Raw genomic sequence first — 23,039 nt, 5'->3', positions numbered from 1 at the left:
ACACACCACACACACACACACACACCACACACACACACACACACACACACACACCACACACACACACAGTCACCATTAACAGTAACCTTGATCTATTGCTATGATCTTTATGTCCAGGACACACTTATACATGTAACCCATGCCCTTTTATTCTGCCAGTTTACGGCCATCTCATTGTTCGGCCAGCGCTTTTCAACGTGTTGTGGTCACTTCAAGGTTGTATGTGATTTACCAAGTAGCATTGATGTACAGTACTGCAGAAATCAGTGGAGCTCTGTGCTTGGTTGGCTTGCTTTTTTGGATAAACACTGTGAGCTGGATTATTTCTGAATCTTCAGGCCGAAAGCATCCAGACCACAGAATGTCTAACAACTATCATTTGGGTCCATCTTCTATCACTAAAGCTCGGATCTTTTCCGTGTGGAAGTGCAGAAGAAGTTGTTCAATCTGTATATATCAGTGGAGAAGAATGTGGTTCCAGCGATTTATTTAAATACCAGACACCATGGTTTCAAAAATTGTTTAATTATCTCTGGCTTGCAATGGCAGTAATTCCAAAAGACAAAAGGCTTCCTAGTGTACTACTATATTTGGCCACAATTTCTTTGTTCATTCAGTTTGCCAGAGGCAAAGTTTGTCATCTGCTATACTTACACCCTAACATCACCTAGAATGTATGTGCTTAAAACAGTTTAGTGAAGAGAAAATGTACAGTGCATGATTTACACGCATGAGAAAATTCATTTGACATATTTGACTAGAAAGGAATTATTCAAAAAAGAATGAATGAAAACAGACTTGAGAAAAATAGTGTTCCCCTTAAAAAACGAATTTGACTGTAGGACATATTACACTAAGTTTTGTCCCGTATTTAGGATCAGGGGTATCTTCAATCTGCTTAACCATGGTAGCCTTTTTAAAGATTCAAAATTTGTTCTGTGCCGTTTGGTGTCAATCGTAAGTGAACGGGGACGTTTTTTAATAGAAGACAAAAGAGTTGAAACATGCAGTCTGGGGAAGGTTCAAAACCCAAGACAGCCAGAACAGTTTACTCACATGAGAGGCCCGAAATACCTGCGGAGCCCTCGCAGTGAGTTACAGAAAACATTTGATTGTTGTGATCGCCTCAACAGGGGCAATATAATATTAAGTGACTTTCACTTTTATCCAGGCCAGTTTCATTTATTTTTTTAATGCATGGCAATTTTAGTCTTGTGCTTCCCATTATTAATTGAGCCAAGGGCACATCTCCCAGCATACTACCCCAAAAAGGTACACTTTATATATTATAAATACTAAAATATCAATCTAAATCTTATCTCAATTTAGTCACAAATGTGTGCTGTGATGATGTCGATGTGTGCCTTGCGACTGTCTGGTGACCCTTTCAGGGTGTAGTCTGTCTTTCGGCCAAAGTTAGCGGCAATAGGCTCCAGCATGCCCATGACCCTTGTGAGGATAAGCAGCTTGGAAAATCGATGGATGGATCTTTCAAGTTGAACACAAAGCCATCATTGTGTTGTATGAATTCAACAGGTGGATAACACGTTAATTATACTTTCTGCCGATACTTTGCTGGAATAGAGGTGGATCATTTTCATCCATCCATTTTCTGAGCCACTTATCCTCACAAGGGTCACGTTAGCGCTGGAGCCTATCCTAGTTAACTTGGTGAGGAGATGGAGTACATACACCCTGAAGTTGTTGCCACCCACTTACCCAGCACATAGAAACAAACAACCAGTTGGACTCACAATCACACCTAGGGACAATTTAGAGTCTCTAATTAATGCATGTTTTTGGGAGGACATCAATATTTTTTGTGACAAACAAAAGAGAAAGAGAAATGGAATAATTTCCCACAGTCCATTTAACCAATCACACCACAGTAATGTGCTAAAAATTACTTTAGTCAGTGTTATGTTATTTCAGTTACTTTTTTTTTCCTACAAAAGGGTACTAACAACTTCTTTCACATCTGTTTACATGTGTGCTAAAATAATGTAAATCCTCATGAGTTTGTTCCTTTTTATTTCAAATGAACTATTGCATCCTTAGTGCAGCATCAACTAAACCAAGTTGACAAGCTTCAACTGAGGAGATATCAAAATAAGTCTTTTGCACCTTTAGATATACATAATAACATCATAAATGTGTAAAGCAGTGATCTTGTGTTTTCAGCATACTAATCTCATTGTCAATCTTTGCCTGAAACAGAAAACCAACAGTATCATATAGTCAGTTCCTATTTTTACAGTCTGACCGAAATGAAAGACAACAGCACTTTTGCCATCGTCTGAGTGGAAACAGCTCCACGCTGTGTTTGGGAGCGTCGAGTCTAAAAAAAGTGACTCTGAAACGAGCGATCAATTCCAAAGACAGCCTCAGGAATTTATGTTACACTGAGCGCTTGCCCCATCTTGCCTCCCACGGTCACATTAAGAGATCATGAGAAAACTTCCAGAAGATCAGTACCATTTCTTCTCCCCCCATATAAAGCAAGAGGCCGTAGACTGTGCTCCAGAAGCCACATTTACCCTTGAGAATGGCAGGGGGTGAGTCTGTTGCAGCCCCGAGGGTTGTTTTTAATGTGTCACACGCCAGTCTGGTCTGCAGCTGTAAGTCACACTGTTAGGAAGCTTTTGCCAGAACTGTAGCCTTGCTACTGTGCACTTTTGCAAACAGAACCAAAAGAAATGGCAAGAAAGGTTAAGTTCAAAACATCACCTAATATAAGGTGATGTAGAATAATAAACAGCTATGAGCGTAGATATGCTACGCTCTGGTGGATCAAATTGTTGAAAATATTGCTGCATTTGAACTTATCTGCGTCTACTGATGTGGCTTAGAGCGCCAGGATTGCAAAGAAATGGAGTTTGTTCCGCTTCGATGACAGCTGTATCATTAAAAATAGATTTCCAAGATATTTACCGGAACACTGAAATTACTCAATCCCAGCATCTCCTCATTAAAAGCACCGTGGCTTGAGTGGGAGAGTGCATAGTAAATTAGTACCAGCCAGAGGCAGCGCCGCGCCGCAGAAACACTTTGATTCACCTCTTTGGTCTGTGCAACTGCTGGAATGAGACTTTCTGTCTGGATTTTAGTCTCCTTAACTTGGGGATGTATAAAGCACAAAAAAAAAAAAAAAAAGAGTGGCCCACGTGCTAGACGAGATGTTTGCCATTGGGATAAATAATGGTCCTCCTGATTATTTTGTCAAAAACATCAGTTCAATCGAACTTCATTTAGGTTCTGCTGTTGAAGGTGAGATTTGTTACTACGACAAACGGCTTGTTGCTTCCTGAACACATCTTGAAGGCGTAGTGCAATAAGTACAAACATATACACCCCAAAAGAAATAGGGACGACTCAAGTCTTACTGCAGCACTATAAATGGAAGGGGGGGGGGGGGTGTGACTTATCCACCCGTAGTGCATTTGACAAAATTTCCTTTGGCAATGATGGCGAAAATTTGACGATTTATCAATATTTTATTTTTTAAAACATTTTTAATAGGATGGGAATGCGTATGTCCTGAAATTGTTCTGCAGTCAAAGGTAGACAAAATAATGGAGCAAACTAGTAAACACTGCCTCTACAGGACATGTGCTGATTAGTGCCTTTCATTTTTACCTAAAATGTTTCAGTGAAAGGCAGGCATTAGATTTCTGGACCAACCCGTTTTTCACAAAATTTCAATTCTGTATGAAATAGTTAATACCCCAATTCTAATAAAATGCAAATTACAATGATCACTTTTCAAACCTGTATTATAACTTAACCTTAGCCTCTATAAAGATACAATATTTAATGTTCAAATTGATACTTAGTTTTGTTTTTTGCAAATATACTCTCATTTTGAATTTGATGCCTGTAAAGCCCCCCCCCCCCAATAAAACAACAAAAAAAAAAAACGCTGGGTCAGGTGCATGTTTGCTGTTGTGGTAGATCACCTTTCACCTTTCCTTTTCACAGTACTGAATAGATATTGGGGAACTGAGGACACTTACTAGGTGGAATTCTTTTTTTAATTCTTAATTGATGTACAAAATCAGTTGGCCAACAGTCTGCAGTCTCTGTTTTTCATATTTTGCGCTTCTAAATGTGCCACCACCATTTTCAGTAGTAGACAGGTCTGGACTGCTGGCTGGCTAGTCTCGTACTCGCACTCTTACTACGAAACCACGCTGTTTTAACAAATGAAGAATGTGAGTTGCAGTGTCTAGCTAAATAAGCATGGACATCTTTGAAAAACATTTTTGTTGGTTCGGCGTTTTTGGTGCCTTCACAGATGTGCAAGTTATCAATGCCATGGGGAGGAACCTTTAAAATTTGCCCCAGTAAAATTCCGGATGGTCCTTTTCATTTCTGGCTCGGAGGACAACTTGAAATGCGGACTCGTCAGACCAGAGGGGCACTTTTCGACTTTGCGTTAGTCAATTTCAGATGAGCTTGGGCCCAGTGAAGCTGGTGGTGTTGTGTTGTTTTTGCTTTACATGGTCGAGTTTAAAATCTGCATTTGTAGATGTAGCCACAAACTGTGTTAACTGACAACGTTTTTCTGAAGTATTCCTGAGCGCATGTGGCAATATCCTTTACACAATGACCCCAGGTTTAAATGTAGTGCCACCTGAAGGTCGTGGGCATTCAATGTTGTTTTTTCGGTCTTGTCGCTTACACGCAGAGATTGCTCCAGATTCCTTTATTTTTTGATGAAATTGTGTAACTTAGATGATGGAAATCCTGAAATTCCTTGAAACTGCATGTTGACAAACATTGTTCTTTAACTGTTGGACAATTTGCTCATAAAGTGGTGAACCTCACCCCATCTTTGACCGTGAACAACTGAGCCTTTCGGGGATGCTCCTTTTATACCCAATCATGACACTCACATGTTTCTAAATAACCCGTTCACCTGTTAATGTTCTAAACTTTTTTTGTCTTTTTTGTCTTTTGTTGGCCCTCTCCCAGCTTTCTTGGAATGTGTTGCAGGCATCAAATTCAAAATGAGAGAAAACAGACAAGTTATAACATTCATCACATTGATCATTAAATGTTTTCTTTTAGTGGTGTCGTCAATTGAATACTGGTTAAATTTGATTTGAAGATCATTGTGTTCTGTTGTTATTTACATTTTGCAAAATGCCCCAACTTCATTGGACTTTGGGGTTGTCGTTTCTGCATTTCAATTAGCAAACTATGGAAAGGGAACCAATATATGAATAGAGTCTTTACCAGCTTTGATACCTACAAGGTACTAACCACAGTTGTGGTGGGGTTACCTGTAGGGTAGATAGGGACACAATGCAGTCCACTGAAAACACAAAATGTTTCATATAAATACAGTGGGATGAGGGTGCAACTATATTTGCTTGTCTTGTTTTACAGACAAGACTGCACAATACAAAAATCTCCTTAGCTTAATTATGTAATGATGTATCAATGTAATGCTGCAATGCAACACTAATTATGTAGCTAAAACAGGTATTACCACCTCCCCTACCAAACCCTCCATAAAAATGTAAGCCTTATCAAGGTTTACCATTACAATCTATAATATGGTGAGCTGGCAAGGCCTTTATTACATGTGCTCTAAATGGGCACAGGTAAAATGGCCACGCTCAGGTGAATGGCCCTGAGACCAGCCTGGTTTCATCACTCTGAGCTGTGATAGTCCATTGTGAGAGCTCCAGGTGGAAGACAAAAGGCACACCTGTGCTTTGGTCCCTGTTAGCAGACATGGCAGTGAGCTTGAAATGCACACTTTGACCTCAAGCCACGCAGTCGAAATGTGTGCGACACACATTGTTCTGCTTGTTGATGGCCGTGAAGATTACAGACGCGCGCAAGTCTCCGTTGACAAATACGGCTCGTGCATACAACTCCTTATAGATACAAGCTCTGCTACAACAGAATTGAGGAAGAAAAGTGCAGGAACAACCGTGGACTAGTTCAAGATGGTAACAACTGCAATTATGTGAACAAAGCACACTCGACAGCTAAGTGTTGAACAGGTGCTCTGTCGGCGTCAAAACACACATTCTCAAGATTTTGGAGATCACTCACCCAAATAGAGCAGAAAAAAATAATCACCTTGTTGAGCCGTGTATCCTTAGTGAGCTACCATAGTGAGTGTGTGTGCGTGTGTCCAAAAAAGCATTAAGGCCTGTGAGTTGATCTTCCCAGTGCTGCTGCTACAGTGCTACAGGAGACTCACACAGCACTCCAGACTCCTCCCTACCTCCCTCCCTCCCTCACTCTCACTCACACACCTTATATTTAAGGGACTTTAAGAGGGACCAACAATGGCACACAGAAACAGACACAAACAAAGGCGGTTCACAATTTAGAAAATGATACTGGTTGATCTTGGTCGTAAAGGGTTAAAAAAAAGTGATGTACTGTATAGTACGTTATTTGTTCAGTTTTTAAAATGAATTAGAAACCTTCAAAAATTACAATACTTTGAAAACTTCTAGAGATTATTTTACACTTTTGATGATGCGAGTACTGGGATGCACGTCATGGAAACGATGAGTCCCAACATGGGAACAATGAATGAGTCCCTGCAACTTATCACGGAATACAGATACAGTAAGGCTCCACTAGATCGTGGTCCTTCCTTCATGGTTCTGCTATACTGCAGATTTTCAGTACATTTGCTACGGTTTCTTTGATATTGTTTGTACAATACTTTCCTTACCCACTGGCTTCTCTCTCTCTCTCTCTCTCTCTCTCTCTCTCTCTCTCTCTCAGGGTACAGTGTTCCCCCGTTATTTGCGGGTGTTAAGTTCCTTACACCTCCCATGAATAACAAAAATCCACGAATAATGGATGCAGTCGTAATAGTGTACAGCGGTACTTCAACTTACAAACGTCTCTAGTAATGAAAAATGCAAGTTACAAAATGCCTCTTTGGAAAAATATTGTCTGTAGTTACGAAGGAATATTGAGGATATGAAAGACAAAAATATTCCCCGAACGTAAACATCCTGTACCTTTTTTTGAAAATTTGTGCGAAAGGGCTGCTCTTCGCATTTCAAAAGTACGGACGTATACACGTGAATGCAGACCCGAACATGCTCAGGTACACAGACACGCCGATGGCCAATCAGACAGAGGGTCTGCTCTTCGCCAGCTTTGACTGGTCTCGAGACCACGAGGGGTTTCATGTGCCTGAGTTCAAGTCAAAATGACAGGGCATCTGGGGGCACCCTCTGTTTTTTCCCCTACACCATTCAGAAAATTTGGGCACATACATGACCAAATTCCAGAATTCTGGCTCCTCCTCCTCAAAAAAAAAAAAAAAAAAAAAAAATTCACTGGACATCTAGCACCACACTGGAGTACTAAGCCAAAGGTCGATGTCCTAATATGGAGACTTATCTAATTTTCGACTAATTTTTGTGCATCTCAGATGCGGGATAAACCAAATGAGATCGCTGCAATTGAAACTCTCAATAAATACACAAAACAAATTCCAAACACAAGCAAGTATGTGTTGCAAATACGTTCTTACAGATATCTGATCATTTACATGTTTGAAAAAGTAGGTGGATGTTAACTAATCCTTTAAGTTTCATAGCAAGGACAGCCTCATGCCTCATTCAGTCTGGGGCCCAATTTAAAAATACCACAATCAACATCATACATATGCACGCACGCTCACACATCTTTTTGTCCCAAGGCCACACTACACACCAAGCCAAAATAAACAAGGCAGCTGGAACAATGCAAACAAAAGTGGAAAATAAAGGATCTGGAAAACAAGTTTGAACAAAAAATTAACATTAATAAAGAATAAACAAGAGTAGAGGAAAGGCTAAAGAGAACAAGGAGAGACATGCACCATTAGTTCCTAATTCATGTTACGAAGGTATTCTAGGTGTGCATCCAATATGTATACAGCTGCTCTATTCAACCAAGCGACAGACGTAGAAACAGGATGGAACTGGACAATCTTGAACAAACTAAACAACTGACCTAGACACAGCAACAGCTCAATGAAAAAAGTCCGACTCTTGGTGTTCTTATCAGGAAACAGAATTTTGAAGCTCTACCAATATTATTTTACTGACCCACCAAAAAAAATAAAATTCATGAATTAAAATTAGTAAACGTTACATGCTCTCATTATATGGCATCTTTTCATCTAGCACAGGTAAATCTGGGATGTATCCCCTGAAATAAACGGCGGATCACTGTAGTTACTGTATTTGTTTGATATTTCTATTTTTTACAGACGCGGGTTTCTAACCACATCGCTAAAAAACATGTAACATTAATTGGATACTCTGAATTGCCCCTAGGTGTGATTGTGCCACTGTTCTCTGCCTCTGTGTGCTCTGCAATTGGCTGTCAACCAGTTCAGGGAGTATCCCGCCTCCTGTCCGATGACCGCTGGGATAGGTTCCAGCACTCCCCAACCCTTGTGAGGATAAGTGGCTCAGAAAATGGATGGATCTTAAACATTAAATAGGAGAAACTGCAAAAATATAAGAACTTGAGAAGGGGGCAATACTTTTTCATGACGGTGTATGATACAGTATGCACTCAGTATGCTACGTATTGAAACTACTTGGCAGAAATGGGCTGGTTCTATTTTGGTACCCACAAATACAATTTCTGTTGCGAAACATTTAAGTCATACAACTTGGCCTTTTGATTGGCTGTAATGTCCCTGTTATTTCAATATCAATCGCTAGCTGTTCCACATTTGGAATTTCAGCCACGACAGTTACAGATAGTCTGGAACTCAGGAAAATTAGTTGCTCCCCCCACACCCCGGTCAGTGTGACTGCTGCCCTGCAGTGTTATACAGTGCTCATCCATCAACAAAGATTGCAAGGAACCTCATTGTTTGTCTGCCAAGAGGGCCAGATTGCTCTTTATATATCTTTAGGCTGGGAGAAAATTACACGTGTGCAATCACCCGAGCGCACATACCATTCAAAACACATGCAAGCTGATGGAACGCCAAGGATGACACAGTAAACTGGTCGGCTCACTTGGAATTCCTTCCACTCAGGTAATCCATTGTAAACAGCGATTGTGTGTAAAAAAAATGCAAAATTGCATAAACAAAAGCTTGATGAATGCGTCCAGACTCTGTGTGACTGTGGTGCTAAAAATAAATGGCCAGAAGTAAATTTGACATACAAACTGAGCCTCAAGATAAAGAGGCCAAAACTAATCAATTCAAGATTTGAATACTTGCACGATGCATCATCATGATAAAGTGTCCAAAAGTAAACAATCATACTCGTGATAACTGAACAAATGTTTTTGTTTTTGCAAGGTGGAATTTCTACATTGTTGCTTTCTACTATTTCTACAGAGTAACTGTTTTTTTTGTCTCATACATCTGCATTTTTTTATATTTCAGAACTAAAAAATACTGCTCTAAGGAGGAATAATCACATTTTATTATAAGAACAGTGAACCAAAAATTATTTCAATACTGCATCACATTTTAAAAACTCATTTTTAGCCAGCAACTCATTTGGTTAAAAGTGAGTCACATTTCAGTTGTTTTGTTTTAACGAGGAACTACAACTACTGCTGTGCAAGAAATGAAAGAAATTGTGGTGTGCAAAATCAGAATGTAGAGGCCAGCAGTAACATTTACCAATTTTACTGAATAAATCCCAAGTTAAAAAGACTCCTGCAAGCCAAAAAATTCAAACCATGTGATGTTCATTAGCGCTGACAATGATTTTAACAATATCTATCATCATTAAAAACTTAAAAAAAACCACATCCACTGGACCTGGGTTCTCTCTCTCTCACTCAGATGCCCTACATCTCCCTAGGGGATTAGTGTGTGTGTGTGTGTGTGTGTGTGTGTGTGTGCCCCATCTGGCTTCATGATTCCTTTGTTGTGTTGATCATAAATGTGTGTATGTCTGTTATAGAAAGTGTGACACATCACTATTACAACTCATGGCATAAAGGCTACGACCAGACTCTGCCCAGATTAACCCTGCCTCATTTTCTAATCCAGCAGCCAATCTAAGATTAGACTCATATCAATTCCGCATTGTCGGAAGCTACAACAGCAGCATCAAAATGAGGACGAATGTAAATGAAAGGCAGGAAGATGAACAGAGAGGTGAATGGGGCTGGGCGGAGAGAGCGATAGAAATGCACACTAGTGCCAGAGAAAAAGAGAAGGTGGGAACGAGGGCAAAGTGTTGGACAAGAAAGAAGTTAATCAAGGATGAAAACAATTGACTTGAGATATATTGTATACTAAACAAGAGAGAGGAGAGGAAACGAGAATGGAAAGCAAAAGAGGGACACACCCGTTAATCACAAAAATGTTGATAATTCGGTAGAAATTTCACAATGAGAGACACATCCTGGTGTTCCTTAAAAAAAGTAAAATAACTGGTGTGAAATCATGGCAAGACAATGTCTTTGTGGCAAAATATACTGCCAGTCTTCCATGTTTGTGTGATGTGGAAAATAGTTTAGTTGAAACTTAATATAGTTCAGGGTGCAAGCGTGAGGTTGGATAAACAAATGTACAAACAATGCACTGCAGAACTTCAAATGACATCTCGCCAAGAAAATCCAAGCAAAATATACAGTGCTCAAAATAAATACAGCCCAGCATATTTCTTTGTCTCCTTTCAGAAGCTATATTTTTTTTCTTTGCCATACAAACATACAGAAAGGCGGACACGCAAAATTTATGGAGCAAGAAATTTGTTTTAGATTTAAAAATCCAAAATGGACAAAACCCCCTCAAATTTTAAAGGGGCTGTACTCATTCACGTTGGATGCTGTAGAATTTGAATACTACCCATATCCGGCTGTGTCCACGCTTTATGAATGAGATGAATAAAAAAATGTATGCATCTTACCTGCGGAGGGTTCGATTTTCAGAGGCACACAAGCTTTTTCTTCAGCACACGTAGACTGGAAACACACGGCGTTATCATTCCTCTCTGCAATCATGACAGACAGACAGAATTCATTATGACGATGCAACCTACATTTCTGTACACAAAGAATATAAAAGCACCCCCACCCAAATAGCCCAATACATTTAAATCACATTAAAAGCCACGGTCCACAGAATACATCGTAGTCCAGTGAACACTAGTGGGAAAGTACACGTCGTTGACAATCTCGGCATAACAAATTATTACTAGCAGCACTTCATCTTCTTCATCTCATCACAGCAAGCCTTAGAATATTTTTAAAGCGCACACCTCCCTAAAACAGGCAGAAACATAGCTTGATGAGACAAAAATGAAGCTTCAGTCTATTTTAGAAAAAAAATGTTTGCAAGGCAGTACACTGGATATAACAGGTCTACACACCCCTGTTTGAATGCCTGGCACTTACAATCCACAGATATCCCATCTATAAACGTAAAGCTGGAAATATTTCTCTCAACTGCAATAAGAAGTTAACTTGTTGACTTGGAGAATGCGAAGCTACAGCCCTCGGAGACACAGACAAATTAGGCTGTCTGGGATATGTAGGGCATTGTCTATAGGGAGAGCTATCGCTCATTATATTGTCCACAGCCCGTTAATATGCACATAAAAGATGAAAGGGAAAATAGTATTAAAAACAATGATGGACTCTAAGGAGTATTAACCCCCGCTCCCCCAAAAAATTACACACTCTCAGACACAATTAAAGAGCAACAGTCCCACGGGCCAGTCAAGTAAGGAGACATAGCAAAGCTGCTAGACGATCAAAGCAGTTAGCATGTAACAGCGCATGCCACGCGCAGCGCAATAAATCAGTTGGACATGCATGCAAACACACTCGACTCCAGCTGATTTAGGCACTGCAGCAACATAATCACCCTGATGAACGTCACATTGACACCAGTCACAACGAGTGACGACGCAGTGTCTGCAATAAAACTGACTACTTGAGTCCACAGCCATCACTTTGTTTTCTGACAGCTGATTGAATGTAAGGGATTATCATGTATTGTGCCCTACGGTACGGAGTGCCAACGTTGACGGAAAACAACGGTGGATACCCACGATTTGCGGGGAATGGAGACAGGGACAGATGGTAAAAAAAAAAAAAAAAAAGAGGTTACAGCCTGAAAGGGTAACGTGGGTCCCCCTTCCTATGGGCTCAACACATGTGGGAGGGGCCCTAGGGGTCAAATGCAGTGTGAGCTGGTCGGGGGGCAGGGGTGTTGTCCTGATTGCTTTAGGTGCATATGCACCACACAGTAGTTCAGAAAACCTACCCTTTTTGGAGTCATTGGAGTGGGTGCTGGAGACCGCTCCCAATGGGGACGCCACCGTTTTGCTGGAGGACTTCACCGCTCAGGTGGGCAATGACAGCGAGAACTGGAAGTGCGTGATTGGGAGGAACATCTCCCTTGATAAGAACTTGAGTGGTATTTTTTCTTGGATTTCTGTGCTCATCACAGATTGTCCATAACGAACACCATGTTCAAGCATCTACACGTTCACTTGGCGACAGGACACCTTTGTCCGCAGTTCAATGATCGACTTTGTGGTCGTGTCGTCAAACTTGGGGCTGCATATCTTGGACACTCGGGTGAGGAGAGGGGCAGAGCTGTCAAGTGATCATCACCTGGTGGTGTGCTCGCTCTGACGGTGGGGAAGATGCTGCTCCAACTTGGCAGCCCCAAAGGTATTGTGAAGGTCCACTGGAAATTCTGACCGAATCCCCTGTCAGAAGGAGTTTCAACTCCCACCTCCAGCAGAACTTCACCCATGTCCCACAGGAAGCGGAAGACATTGAGTCGTATTGTGTTTCCTTCGCAGGGTGTCCAGGCTGTCCCTTAGAGATAGGGTGAGAAGCTTGGTCATCAGGGAACAGGCTCAGCATCGAGAGGACCTAGGTGAAGTGCCTCGGGCATCTAATTAGGACACCTCCTGGATGCCTCCTTGTTCTGAGCAAGTCCCACCAGGGCGAGCCAGGACACACTGGATAGACTACTTCACTTAGCTGGCCTGGGAATGCCTTGGCTGGGGAGAAGGTAGTCTGGGCTTCCCTGCTAAAGATACTGACCCTGGAGCCCAACCTGAGACAGGAGGAAGTTGATTTATGGATGGATGGATGGATGAATGAATGGAGCTCACCGATGGTGTAGTGGTACACACTCCTGACTATGTTGCGGGCAGCGTGGGATCGAATTCCGCTCTGTGATGGTGTCAATATGTGCCCTGTGACTGACTCATACTTGTTATCCCCTTGGTGGTTACTCAGTTATTAACACGTGTACCTCAATCTAGTCTTGTACTCGAAATTCGGTGCAAGAATCACTCATCCATCTTCAAGTAGCTGAAGAAACATGTTTTTGGAATGTTGAAAGAAGTACAGCAGATTTATGTAATATTTTTAGTGGGACTAGCCTCAGAGTCATATTTCTCTGCAGAGTACAAAAAAAAATCCAGTACTAGTCAGGCCGCAATGATGCCAAAATGATAATGGTTAAATAAATTTGCTACACAGTACTTACGAATGAATGTGAACATTTGTTTGTTCTTGAATAATAATGTTGCAGACAAGTGGACTAAATCAGTAAAGTCACTGGGTGTTACAAATAAATAGTGTGTGTGTGCGGGTGCGTGCACGTGCATGTGCGTGAGAAGAAGGGGGTATAATATTCTGGCTCAGGGATTAAAGAAGACCTTTCTTCATCCGCCATCTGGACTCCTCATGAACGGCATCCTGCTGGTTATGCGCACATCCACAAACACACCCGCTATAAGTTTCTTTATTATACTATAAACACATGAAAGCAGCTTACATGTAGACATTTTTTTTTAAACATTTGCACAAAGAAACTAAAGTGTGACTCTTCCACCAGCTGCTCGGCTGTGTGACCCTCCTATTGTTTCCTGAAGTTGGGGGAAGTGTCACCATGTTAGTTCAGAAAAATGCACACACTATGTGGGAAGAAAAAAGAAAATGAAACAAAACACAAAGTGACATCTTCAGTTTGCTGAGGAGGAGGAAGTTTTGCGTTTACCAAATTGCATGCTCTAAATAAACCACCTTCATACTTTAAAGATTCTGTTTTCATATTCAACAACCTTCGGCTGAGCAATGAGCAAAAAGTCCGTCACAGATGGGGCACAATCAGGTGCATGTAACAAGACAGACACACAGTCATATGTTGCAGACTGTGAGTGGCGCAAAATGGACTTCAGATTAATCATTACCATTACACAACCTTTAGTTGAATGTCAACCTTGATGAAATGATAACCAGGCCATGAGGGACACAAAGCTACTGTTAAGGTCTGTCTGTGTCTGAGGAATGGAGACCAACATGTCAAATGATTGAATTCCAACCTGTTTTTCCTCTTTTGTCAGAGTTTGTCTTACCCATTGCGGGTATTTTGGAGCAATGATGAAGAATCACATTGACAATACTGTACACACAATAAAAATCTACTAAGCCTTAATACAAGACTTTTAATGTTTAATGGATCTCATTGATCAGTTTCCCAAACCTTTTCAGCTCAAAGCTAAACATTACTATTACCAAGAACGTGAGAAAAAAAAATTGAACACATACAAAAATACTAACAAAGAAACAAATTTGACACATAATCTGTGGAAGATTGATGATCAATAAAACAACAACAACAACAACAACATTTAACACTAAGGATTGATTTTGATTGCATCCAATATTAGTGGGCTTGTCAAGCATGATCGAATAACATTCCGACATTTTATCAAGCTCTGAAAAAATTACCGGTGGTTCGAAATTGGACGTTTAGCCACGGTAACGGATTGCGTGTAACGCCCGTAGTCAATGTAAGCGTGGGGGAGGGTTGTGCACTTGAGATTGCTTGTTTTCACCATGGAACACTTGTGAGAGCACCACAAGTGCCAAATAAAGTGTAAAGTGATGGCATTGAAAGTGTTTGTGGAACAGCCCAATAAGCATGTTATTGAGGTACAGAAAATAAATCTCTTGCTGCCATCATTTTGGGGGTGCCAGCAACAGCATGCTATAAAAGGCCACGCATGCTTCATTGAAATCGTCCTGATTGTGTAGCAATCGGATGTATTTACCCATCCAGGATAACGTGTTTCAAACTGCTTCAGCAGAGCTAAAGAAAGCCAAAATTGTATCAGTGTAGATAATATTTCATGACATTTTTGTTTATGGAATTTTGATAAATGTTTACGCTAGCAGAAAAGATCTGTCCTTCCCGTTGCAGCTCAATTTGCCTGAAACAGTTACGCTCAGCAGAGCGTACTTCAAGACTAAATTCTTCTCAGGTTTGAAAAATCATATTACACATGCTTAATTATTGGAGTTACACATCCTCTTCCCAGAAAGTGCAAAAATTTTGCATGTTTGGCAGACACAAATCTGGGTGTGCCCGGTTAGCAGATCAGCTCCCGATCTGTTTGTTTGTGTGAGCAATCAGGTTTTCTCCCATTTTTGCACATTCAGAGGAAACCCAATGAGTGCAATTTTGATAATAATGTATGTATGCTTGTCATTCTCAAACTAACTGTGGAGTGACCCGCCCACTATCACTTGCGTTGACGTGAATGCTTCTGCCACCACATTTGTCTGTGTTGATTTTTTCCATAGAAACAAACAGACGTGGACAGAGTGAAGACTCTTCGTCATGACAGCAGCCTTTTAATACACTTCAGAAAGCATCAAATCTACTCAAAGCGCTCATGCCTGCTCTGCGAGTAGCAGCACCAGCAACATGTTACCCAATGACAAATTTTCACCATTATTACGTTATGGTTCACTCAGAATTAATCCTGTTGTGCTGTATGTCAGCAGAATAATGTAATTCATGGTCAAACGAAAAACTTAGATGTATCAACCTTTGTAACTTTTATTTTTAAATCTAGTACGTAGCTTCTTAACAATATCTTCAGTGTTATTATAGCCATGAGAACACCAACGCCAAACTTGAAATGGTTGTAACATGACAAAAATGCCTGGCATGCGTTTGGTTTGTCATAAAAGGGCGTCTAATCTACCTGACTCTTTAACTATTAAAAAAGCATAGACCGTACCTGAGCACATGTTTTTCCAGAACTGCAGCGCGCTCCACATGCTGAACTCCACACAATGATCATCCATCTCGCAAATGTTCAACTCAGGTTTACTTCTTGATAAATAGTCCGTATTTCTTTAGTCACTGGTTGGCTTGACAGCTTGACAGCTCAGTGAATGTATTTACCATAACAGTACCTGCCCCGTCACTTTACAAACTGGTTTCCTAGAAACCAGGTATGATGGGGGAAAAGGGAGGAGGGATCGCCTGCCCTGATAAACTTAGTCACAGTCAGTTTCAATGTGTCAATGAAAATAAATTGAGGGCCATGTTAGTGTGGGAGGAGGAACAGCGATGATGAGGGGCACCATAGCAGAGGAGGACATGTCTGAGCTACAAAGTGTTGTTAAGGGGGTTGCTAGGGGAGTACGTATTCACAAGGGGAAGGATGAAAATTAGCAAGCCACAATAAGTCCTATAAAATCTGAATCTGCAATCACATGCTTCTACCATTATGTACAAAATTATCTGTCCGGGCAAGTTGTTCCTCCAGTTCATCCGAGCTAAACAACCTTGATTATGAGGACCACCACCCTGATAATTAAATAATCTACATTTAAGTCAGTCCCAAACATAAAAAACGATCCATACTCTGATAAAAATGCACGGGAAGACTGGAGAGTGCATAACACAAGGAAAATGGATAGCCCAAGTGGACAGTGAACAGTTAATTTAGTTAAAACAAAATATCACATTTACATATCTAGTTAATACAACAAAGGAAAACTGAATAGCTACACACGACAAGCTCCCCTCCCCAAAAAGCAGCATTTAACATCCAAACAGAAATCATCCAACACACTACTATGATAGTGAAAAAGGTAAAGATAAAAATTTTTGCAAAGCTTACCGAGATTGAGATGTATCTCATACATAATGGAATGGGGGGCGGGGGGGATATTAGCATGCCAAGTCACACCCCTTTAATCAAACTGCAGTTCATGGTACTGATAGCGTGTCTTCCTTTTTCATTCCTGTTCCTGAATGTCCCCCTCTCCCGCAGCCGTAGCATTGGCAATTACCAAAGACTAATGGGTCAGCTACATTCAGAATTGAGAGAAAATTGAATGACCTTATGTGGCCGAAGCAACCAGATGAGACTCTTTGTATCGAGAATGCATAATTAGTTGATTCCTCTTACCTACATAAAATACAGCTCTTCAAAATCTTCCATATTTTTTTTCTTAGGTCCAAAATGTTTATCTTGGAAGGTTCCGAAAGTTTCTTCACAATGCAACTCACAGGAATGAAGAAGCAAGCAAGCTGGTTGATTTAGTGAAAATAAAGAATAAACAACTGCTGTTTCAGTCAGTTAATGTGACATTCGCATGTGTAGTACAATTTTTCAGTCATTTTGTTTGTGTCAAAAACTAAAAACTTTATGAATCCTTGGCACTCAAACGCTGAAACAGTACCATCACTGTGGATGCATGCTTTGAACGCTGTAATTTCCTAAAAATAATATTATACTATTTCAATTTATTTGTTATTGCACCAAATTGGTACAGCTGCTCCAGTCACTTTCACTGCAAGCGTGACAGAACTGAAAATATTATAGCTGCTACTGGAAATGGATTCGATTTGAGCTAAGCATGTGCTTCATTAAGTGTACTGTAGACATCCTGGGCAGACACAGCCCAGATCATCACTGGACCCCAGCATGCATGCAGGATGAGAAATAAGCATTTAGTATGATCTGAACTGTGTGGCCCTAATGAGGGAGAACCACAAGAGGATAGTCATTCTGAGCAACCCAACAGAGGACTGGGAGGTTTTTTTTTCACATGTTACAGCAGAGATTAGTGAGGAAGGAGGAAGGGATCAATTGTTAGAATCCACAGGCAACACTCATTCTCTCAAAATATTAATACTTTCCCTTTTCACTGCACCTCTTTTCTGTCACCCTCCTCTTGCGCCATCACCCATGGCCAAGCAGGCTACTGCAGAAAACAGAACACAGCTGCCTGCAGGCAGAATCAACAGTAAATCTAATGAGCACATCTCACTGGGCCCTAGCAGATTTGTCATAAATGAACTATACAGTCCTTAATCATAGTGAACCCTTTCCTGGCAAGCCTAAGTACTATATATACTGAAGGTTCTAAGTCTTTTTGCGTTGAGTCATTTTTCCATTTTTAGCCTTTTTCCATTGTCATCTATATATAGCTCTGAAAGTTCCATCTGTGAAGTAAAAGTACTTCTTGAATGTAAATCATCTCCCAAAATAAGCTCATGAGAAATTCTCAGAAAGAAGTCTGATGGTTATCTATGCCTGGTCTCAATTTTTTCAGGAGGAGGAGCAGATGACGTTTGTGAAAGGTTGTTGAGGATCATATATTTTTTTGACAGTTGGCTATCGAGGTGAACACACAAAGGGAAGCAGGGGGCAGCTGAAAAGCGCCTGGGGAGCAGCTCACGGTATTGATATCTTGCTTAAGGACACCACAGCCGCGAGCCCGACGGACACTGGTGGATGGTCTGGTCAGGGTCTTGAACTCAGAACCCACATGGTGGCAGGCAATTCTCCCAAAATGCACGCACAAAATGTCCCCTCTTTGTTTTTTCGAGTGCAGCTGTTCAAAGGCATTTTCTCCCCATCATTAGTATTAACACCTCACTTGCACATCTGTCAAGTCATTTTTGTGTTCGACAAACAAACAAACAAACAAACACAAAAAAAGCCATGGCTGTTGGGAATGATTCAAATTAAAATCCGCTTTGCCAATATTTCAAATACCGTATTTTCTACACTATAAGGCGCACCTAATAGCCTTTAATTTTCTCAAAAGGCGACAGTGCACCTAATAATCTGGTGCGCCTTATATATGGATGAATATTGAGCATTTAGCGCAGATCTATCTAATAGATAAATAACATAACCTCAGTCTCTACTGTAGCGTCTATTCTGTGTGCCTTATAATGTGGTGCGCCTTATATATGAAACAAGTTTTAAAATAAGCCATTCATTGAAGGTGCACCTTATAATGCGGTGCGCCTTATCGTGCGGAAAATATGGTACTTCTTCCCTCTATATTGATCACTGCATTGAGAATTGTTAGGGCTAATCAGATTTCACTTGCTCCATAATGCATGAAGTAAATATACGTAGATGGTGAACGCAATGCCCCAGCAAACAACACAAACAGAACTCAAACAAGATCATTGTCCAGCAAGATTCTTGTGTTGAGGATGAATGAGCCTCTCTGACAGGAGGCTCTGGAGCCCACATTCTCAGCGCTGAATTGGAATGCACAGAAAAGCCTTCAGTTGCCCAAACCGAGCCTGAAGCAACAACATCCTAAAAGTTACAGATATATCAAAATGAAGAATTTTACTTGATAGAAAGTTGTTTGTGGAGGTGGAAGTAAAAACAAGTGTTTTTAATGAATGTAGTGGACATGCTAAAAACATTGGTGAACAAAGTTTGGGCTGGTCCACTAATATTATGGAAAAGTGGGGTCCAATAGCAATGATTGAGGTCTGAGGTGGGTTAGTAGTTTGACAGCCCATCACAGTTTTAGAAAGTCCCTGTTTTAAAAACACTTGGTCTTTTCAGAACCTATAGAAGAATTTCCACTCGCCCCTCTGGTTTTTGAGTCAAAGAAGCGGGTCACCGGCAATGTGCTACCACATTTTATTCTGATACCACTTGAGTTTTAAGCAGGAAAAACCCTGCTTCAGTAGGATAAAGCAGCCAATCCTATCACTGAGGAACCATGGGTGCAGGAGCCAATCAATGCAGCCGGCAGTGTCATGCCTCAAATTACTGTGGGATTCATAATGTAAGCAGCGATTGAGCTACGTAAGTGGAGGCGGAAAGAGGTGAACCCATCCAAACCACCACCAATAACTAAAAAAAATTCAAGGTGTTGTGTGTACTATTTTGCTGTTTTGAAATGAATATTTGGAACAAGCAACGAGAGTTTGTGTGTCTATAATTGGGGAAATAAATACTACAGACGTGCTACTGAGGAAGATAAAATGGATAAACAGCGTTGCTGACACCAGCTTGCTTCCCCCTAATGTCACGTCACTAAGTCAAAACGGAGCAGAGAAGTGGCAATCCATTTTCTGAGAAATTAGACCTTTGCTGTTGCACTCCATTTTTATTTTATCAGGAACATTCAAGTGTTTACTTTCATTTTCTGTTGAGTGATTTACCTCTGGGTCGTGTTCAATGGAAAGACTTGCAAAACTACTGCATACATTTTAAAGCTGTAGTTGCATCAGCGCATGGTCATCCACAATCCAATCAATTTTCTTTTGAATATTTTTTTTTTTCAATCCATTATTTTCTGTTTTGAAAGCTGATTGGCACAAAAACACACATGACAGGAGTATGTGTGTACATACACACATGCAAATGCACTTAATCTGATACCTCATGGGGGAATAAGGTGTCAAAAAGGGAATCAGCATTTCTGGTTGGTGCACTGGGGGCTTAGCAGGAAGCCAAATAGCTGTACAATGGGGAGGGTCAAACAGCAACTTGACTCGGCCAAAAAAAGGAACCAGTGCCTTCACCTTGGGCATGACACAGCATTTTTTGTTAGACTGTGCAAGAGGAAGATGGACAGGATTAAAATAAAAACATCTTAATCATCCCAAAACAAGTAAATGGGGTGAAGAGGAGAAAAAGCAGAAAAAAACTGTCCAAAAGTGTCCACGTGTAAATGGGACCCCATCTTTAGGCTGTATACTACCATGGCACCTTCTTGCAGCAGAGAGATGACGCACTGCATTATATTGATTAGTTCTTCTTCGGCTTAAGGCTGGTGAAGGGAGAACTTTTTTTTTTCTGAAAAGCTTCTTAAGAGGGCATTGATTTTTGGACATTTGTTACTATAAAGGCCTATTCATAAAAAGATTCATAGTGACATTTCCTTCATTTGACACATCAATTTATGCTGTATATTCCAAAGGAGACCAATCATTTCAGCATATAGGAATGTCGCAAGATCTGCACACATCTCTGGATGGAAATGGTGCTAACACATTAGAGCAGCATTACAGACTGTTAAAAGTGTTCAATCTGGAGTTGCCATGGCAGCAACAGAAACCATTCTCCTTATTACAACCAGTTTATCAACATATTGACATTGTTTATGTACAATAATAAAAATTCCATTCGCTCACTTCCTATTATTTGTACACAAGGAGTTTTAGAGCTCTTATCAAGAGGTTGTCATACATGTGTAACGACAAGGTGACTTTAAATCAGTTTCTGGTCAGCTAAGCAAAAGCAGGCTACATTGAAAACACACAGAGGCGTGCACGAGAGCACCACCACACTCATCAATGCATATTTTCCCATAGGTCAGGCCGATGCTCCATTTGAAGCAAACACAGTTAACTGGGTTGAACAGCAGGAGCCTCGCAGATGCACAAGCATGTGGACGCTGCAGATTTTTAGCGTGTTTCCCGGTAGCTGAGAGGCTCCTCTGACAACACCTTCCAACAGACACACATAAACACGTGTGCTCCTGACTTCATGAACCGGCAGCCTCAGCAAAGGACACCCTTTTGTGTGACAACACCTTTCTGGTGTGGCAGCGCTTCATACATCATACGCCCTATGGCTGCAGTGGGCACGACAGGAGGGAGCACTAACCTGCGTGGAGATGGTGTCAAGTCACACAAGTCGGGTTCGGCGTGGAAAATATACTCCCACCCCAAAAAATGTTCCTCCTCTCATGTGCGAAGCTTCCAGATTCAGTGGACAGGTTCAGGCTGCTGTTATGCTGCTGCCTGTCTGCGTTGGTTGCATCCTCCCTTCAGTCACTCCCTCTTCTCACTTGCTGGCTCAGTGACACTGACTCACCCTTCAGTCTCTCATCTTGCTCTCTCTCTCTGTCTCTCTCTTTTCTCTTTGCATCTCACACTGCTCTGCCTTCCTCTCCAGACCAACAGAAGATAATCACATTCCAGTGGAGATGGGGCATATGGTGGGGGAGCGTCAGTCAGCCCACAAGCAGAGCAAAACCCCCTCTGTGTGTGTGTGTGTCGCAGGGACAATTGGTCCCATTGTGCAGGACGAGGGGAGGGCCAGTCAGAGGGAAAGAAGCCAATGGCCACACTCATCTGCTGCCCCTGGATACTGCTCCTGGCCGTAGTGCATAGAAGACATGGAAACCCACGCCAAACAACCCCCTCCAAGGAAGGAGAGGGTCATGTGACACACGAGAATTGATGTGTCATCTTCAGAGCACCTCAGCTTTATCGCCAGCGGTATTGTGATGGGCTTTAAGTTTCAAGCTGTACCGCACACACAATTTGGCCTGATGGAGGAGATACAAACACATCACTGACAGGGCAGTTATTGTTAAGCAATGCGGATGTATCATGTGTCCATCTAAATGAAGTTCCAGTTGGGGTTGTGAAATGATCTAATGAACGCTAATAATGGGATTGTTTCTTTGCTGTATTTAGGGCTCTTGGTCCTCCAAGAAAAACCTGCCCACTTCAGCACAGGAACACATCTTGTGAAATATGTCAAAAGAAGAATACATAATGACAAAGAATGAGTCGATTGACCTTTTGTGACATTCTCTAATTTAAGTCTACACTTTGCACAATTTCCTTTTCTTGTCTTTCTCTGTACCACATACCCTACAGTGAAACGCCAATGGTCTTAGAAATAATTTCAATCAATTTTTTTGGATAACAGCTCCTATAGTCAAACACCATCATCATTTTTGCAGCAAGATTCAAAGGTTAACTAACATTTTGATTTGTTGTTAACTGTTTTTTGTTTGTTTTTTTGGTACACCTAATCCATGAAGGGGCTGCATGAAAGAGTGACTCTACGAGAAAAAGAAGAACCTGAGAAAAAAAGGTTTTATGATGTTGACAGTTTGACTATGTCACACAGTATTTTTAACGGCATTATTTCCTATGGGAAATAATGTCTCAAATTCCTGAAAGTCAAAGGTTGACCAGCGTCATGAAACAGATTGTGTCCGATCTTAGCGAAGCC

The 23,039-nt window shown here is 41.1% G+C and overlaps 1 protein-coding gene across 1 annotated transcript in view; it reads right to left on the bottom strand.

The window, feature by feature from the left end:
* fgd4a (FYVE, RhoGEF and PH domain containing 4a) overlaps nucleotides 1-23,039 on the bottom strand; it is a 55,120-nt gene that overhangs the window by 16,231 nt on the left and 15,850 nt on the right. The window contains 1 exon segment of the mRNA XM_061822976.1: nucleotides 10,872-10,955. Within this exon segment, the coding sequence (XP_061678960.1) occupies nucleotides 10,872-10,955 (84 nt within the window).

Source organism: Syngnathoides biaculeatus, chromosome 6, assembly GCF_019802595.1.
Source record: "Syngnathoides biaculeatus isolate LvHL_M chromosome 6, ASM1980259v1, whole genome shotgun sequence".
In the NCBI taxonomy this organism is placed as follows: Eukaryota; Metazoa; Chordata; class Actinopteri; order Syngnathiformes; family Syngnathidae; genus Syngnathoides; species Syngnathoides biaculeatus.
Note: the sequence above shows the minus strand (reverse complement) of the source record. Positions and strands in the feature narration are given on the sequence as shown.